The following is a 4816-nucleotide window of genomic DNA, read 5'->3' as shown; positions in this document are numbered from 1 at the left end:
GAAAATATCAGTAAATCGGTAAAATGTTTGAAAATTTACATCTAATACTTCGAATTTTTTTAATTTTTAAAAATTTTTTTTACAATAAGCACATGAGTGGAAACATAACAAGATTAAAGAATAAAAACATCTTTTCACATAAAATCCTCTTCCAATGATTTATTTTTGGGAGGGAATTATATAAGAATTGATACTTTTCACTGTGATTTTAATAAAACCTGTTAAACAATCAATCCTTAATATTCAGAACTTTTCTTTCAAATAACATCAAATATCAGCAAAACTATGATTTAAAAAAATGCATTCAAACCTTATGAAAGAGCAAATTACCTTTAATGTGGACATTATTTAGAACCTTTTTTTTTCTTTTACAGTTAACATGTCGATGAAAACTTATTTTTCTTTCTGTGCTCTAAGTAGATGTTATCAGTGATATAAATCTGTAAAATAACAGTTGATTGTCCCAAAACAAACCAGACAGTTAAGACAAGCCGTGGTGTTTTCCAGTGTACAGTGAGACTGAATCAGCTGGAAACTCAAACATTTAGTTCTTCAAAGAGTCTCTTCAGGTTTAATGAACTCTAAAGTGGATCCGTTAAAATAAAGTCCAACTCCAGCGTGTAGCGGCTGAGTGAACGAGGTCTGGACTCTGTGGAGGAGGGTCATGGTGTCAGAGACTCTGTAGAAGGACAGAACACCTGCTCTGTGATCCAGGTACACTCCCACTCTGGATGAGGGACGACCTGAGGCGGGGGTTTGAGTTTTGTTGTACAGAAACACACAACTGTTGGTGTCGCTGCGCAAAGCCCAGGATTTGTCGTTGAATCCAAATGCGCTTTCAGATGTTCTGCCTGCTCTGCTGATGTTCTGGTATGAGACCGCTACGTTAGCTCGATCTCCAGTCCACTCCACCTCCCAGTAACAGCGTCCGGTCAGACTCTCTCTGCTCAGGACCTGACAGTATCTGGTGAATCTGTCTGGATGATCAGGAGGAGACTGAGGTTCATTCACTGATGTCACTTTTCTGTTCCCGTCAGATAGTACCAGCTTCCTGTGTGCTGTGTTTGAATCCAGAGTGATTTCTCGTGAATATTTTAAGAATCCAGCTCTGGTCGTTGGTTCTGACAGGAGAACATCCACGTCAGTGATGGCCAGTGAGATGTTTGTCCATGCATCCCTCAGAATGTCCTGTAGTTTATCTCTGAGCTCTTTCACAGCTGCTGTCACGTCCTCAAAGTGCCTCCGAGGACGGATGCTGATGCTGGATGAGTGTGTGGACTCACTGAGTGCTGACGCTGAGGGGTATTTGTGGAGGAAACGGCTGAGATCTGGTGTCTCTGAGAGCTGCTTCAGCTCAGCGTCTTTCCTCTTCAGATCACTGATCTCCTGCTGCAGCTTCTCCTCCAGCTCTTGGACTCGACTCACTTCAGCCTCCTGCTGGGATCTGATCTGCTGCTTCACCTCAGAGCTTCTTCTCTGGATCAGATGGATCATGTTCATGAACATCTCCTCACTGTCCTCCACTGTTTTATCAGCAGAGACGTTGATGGCCTCCAGCTCCTGTTGAAGCAGCTTCACATCTTTCTCTCTGTCCTGGATCCTCTGCTGGATGTTCAGTCGACTACTCTGGAGCTTCTTCTGCTTCTGCTTCCTTTCTGCTGCAGCTGAGACTGTTTCGTGGCCTCTATGTTGATCCACAGAGCAGAGATAACAGATCAGCTGCTGATCAGTGCGACAGAACATCTTCATCAGCTTATCATGACGAGAGCAGATGTTCTCCTGGAGGTTCTTGGAGGGCTCCACCAGCTGGTGTTTCTTAAAGGCTGGAGCCTCATAGTGAGGCTGAAGGTGGTTGTCACAGTAGGAGGCCAGACAGACCAGACAGGACTTGACAGCCTTCCTCTTCCTCCCAGTGCAGACGTCACAGGCCACATCTTCATCTCCAGCATAGCAGTGATCAGCAGCAGCAGCTTGGAGTCCAGTCTTCTTCAGCTCCTCCACTAACTCTGCGAGCAGCACGTTTTTCTCCAGGACAGGCCTCGGTTTGAAGGTCTTCCTGCACTGAGGGCAGCTGTAGGTTCTCTCACCGTCCTCTGCATCCCAGTGGGCTTCAATACAGTTCATGCAGTAGCTGTGTCCACAGTGAAGAGCCACCGGATCCTTCAGCAGATCCCCACACATGGAACAAGAGAGTTTCTCTGAATGAACGTTAGTTCCTTTCTGAGCCATTTTCTCGACTGAGTGAGTTTCTGCTGTCAGAGCAGTGAAACGACTGAAACCAGTCAGCTCTGGGTCATCACCGAACGTCGGCTCCACCCAGATCCAACGGCCTCAAGGGAGGAAACGATTTCCAGACAGAGGAACGCTTTGAAAGACTGGAAACCACAAACGTAAACATCCGACATGGTGGTTTGGTTCTTTACTTACAGCTTCTTCATACTCTCACATCAAAGTTTTTGCAGCTTTTATACATAAATGTTCAGGTTTTTAATGCTGTAGTACGATAACATACAGGTTTCTGGAAGTCAGTGTATGATCATCCAGCTTCTTTATATTTTGACAATTTCGGCGATAATTTTCCAGGTTTTTTACACTTCTAGTTCATGTCCAGGTTATGGACAACTGAGGACATTCATTTCTAGTTTTTTTGAGGAATTAATTGTAATTATAATAAATTACTGTTTAAATAGGGCTGCAGGGTGGCGCAGTTGGTAGCACTGTTGCCTCGCAGCAAGATGGTCGCCGGTTCGTGTCCCAGTGGGGTTGCCGGGATCTTTTTGCATGTTCTCTCCGTGCAGCGTGGGTTCTCTCCGGGTTCTCCGGCTTCCTCCCACACAGTCCAAAAACATGTTGAGGTTAATTGGTGATTCTAAATTGTCTGTAGGTGTGAATGTGAGTGTGCTTGGTTGTCTGTCTCTAAGTGTAGCCCTGTGATAGACTGGTTACCTGTCCAGGTGAACCTGCCTTCACCCTGAGTCAGCTGGGATAGACTCCAGCCCCCCATGACCCTAGTGAGGATTAAGTGGTGTATAGATAATGGATGGATGTTTAAAAAGCAGTGTACTGTTAAAAAAACAACTGTCAAATCTGATGTTTGCTTTTGAAGCTTGTGTCGCTCCTGCTTTTAGTTTTTTGTCTTTCTGGGTTTGTGCATCTTGTCGCCATGACATCCATCATCTATACACCGATTAATCCTCACTGGGGTCATGAGGGGCTGGATTCTATCCCACCCTGGACAGGTCACCAGTCTATCACAGGGCTACACTTAGAGACAGACAACCAAGCACACTCACATTCACACCTACGGACAATTTAGAATCACCAATTAACCTCAACATGTTTTTGGACTGTGTGGGAGGAAGCCGGAGAACCCGGAGAGAACCCACGCTGCACGGGGAGAACATGCAAACTCCACGCAGAAAGTCCCCCACCGGGACGCGAACCAGCAACCTTCTTGCTGCGAGGCAACGGTTCCAACCCTTTAGGCCGCCATGATATTTAAAAGTGAACATATATTTCATAACCTTTCCATATTAGTGACTGTTGTGACTCTTGTGTTGCTGTTTAAGGCTGTCAATACTCGATGATTCAGTAGCAAATCCATGCAGAGTTTAGCTTCTAGCTCCAACAACAATCGTGTTTAAACACAGATTTATATTAAAATAAGCAGCGAGGCCTCTGCTGTGCATATATCTGAGCATAATTTGAATTATGTACAATTAAATTAGCAATTAAGCAGTTTTCTAACAATAAATCTGAAGGTTTTTTCCCCCCTGAGGGAGCGGAGACCAGATAAGTGGCTGCTTTTGTTCAAACTGTGAGCATGCAGTCATGAATGAATGAACAAATAATTGCATGTGTGTATTTTGGTCAGTAGAGGGCGCTGTTGCATAAGGCTGCTCTGCATTTCTACGGACATCTTGGTGATGTGATGTGAGATGTGCTGCTGACCTCCAGTCACTTCAGAGGCACAAACATGTGAATAAATGAAAAACACGAAAAAGCACGAAAGCAACTTCAGCCACAGGAGTAAAGGTCTGGATGTGGAGCCTGCTGCTGCTCGCTAACCTTCACCATCAAGTCTCTGGAGCTGCTCTTGTCCTTGTTGCTGGTGTTTGCTTTGATGTGTCTTATTTTTGGGTCAGTGAGTCACTCGGCGCCGAGTTCCACCTCAGGAATCATCTCAGGTTAGACGCCTCTCAAATCTAATTGGCCAAACCAAGGTCGTGTGTGTGAAGGCTGCAGCCGGAGGCGACGCTCGGCTCACATCCTGCACTCAGCCGCCATAGATCAGAGTCCAGACAAAGTCAAGGATACAAGTGTGGTCCGGACACATTCAAATATAGTGACTGGAAATGTAAGAGACAAGATGCACGACGAGCATTGATCCCCGCACTGCAAAAAACAGGAGCCATAAAATCTGTTAAATCCACTGGAATACTGTTAAAATAGTGTAAAGATGGTGGAAATAACGGAAAAATATCTGCTAAACTATAGTAGGTTTTACTGATTTAAATACAGTAAAACGCTGTACTTGAACAGTCTCATGACATTAAAAAAAATTTAAATAAAAAATGTTTACCATTTTTACAATGCTTAAAATGCTTCCTTCCTTTTAAAATATTAGCATATCTATGAAATAATGAACATTTTAGCTGATTTAAAGACAGTAAAAAAATAAATAAAAAAGTGGAATTTTATGGTCAAATGTCATAAAAACAAATTATAATTTGTAAACCTACAGATTTTTGACGTGAACATTATTTATTTATTTTTATTATTTATTATTTATTTTAAGTGTGGCCTGTTATTTTGC

The 4816-nt window shown here is 43.4% G+C and overlaps 1 protein-coding gene across 1 annotated transcript; it reads right to left on the bottom strand.

The window, feature by feature from the left end:
• Positions 1-552: 552 nt before the first annotated feature.
• On the bottom strand, positions 553-2229 carry LOC103360022 (tripartite motif-containing protein 16-like). The gene is made up of 2 exons (XM_008285646.1): positions 1933-2229; positions 553-1752 (listed from the first exon to the last, which is right to left on the bottom strand). Exons 1-2 carry the CDS (start codon positions 2227-2229, stop codon positions 553-555), a joined length of 1497 nt encoding a protein of 498 aa, XP_008283868.1.
• Positions 2230-4816: the final 2587 nt, after the last annotated feature.

The sequence above is a fragment of the Stegastes partitus genome, unplaced genomic scaffold, assembly GCF_000690725.1.
Source record: "Stegastes partitus isolate 25-593 unplaced genomic scaffold, Stegastes_partitus-1.0.2 Scaffold412, whole genome shotgun sequence".
NCBI classification, from domain to species: Eukaryota; Metazoa; Chordata; class Actinopteri; family Pomacentridae; genus Stegastes; species Stegastes partitus.
This window is presented reverse-complemented; position numbering and strand designations above follow the sequence as displayed.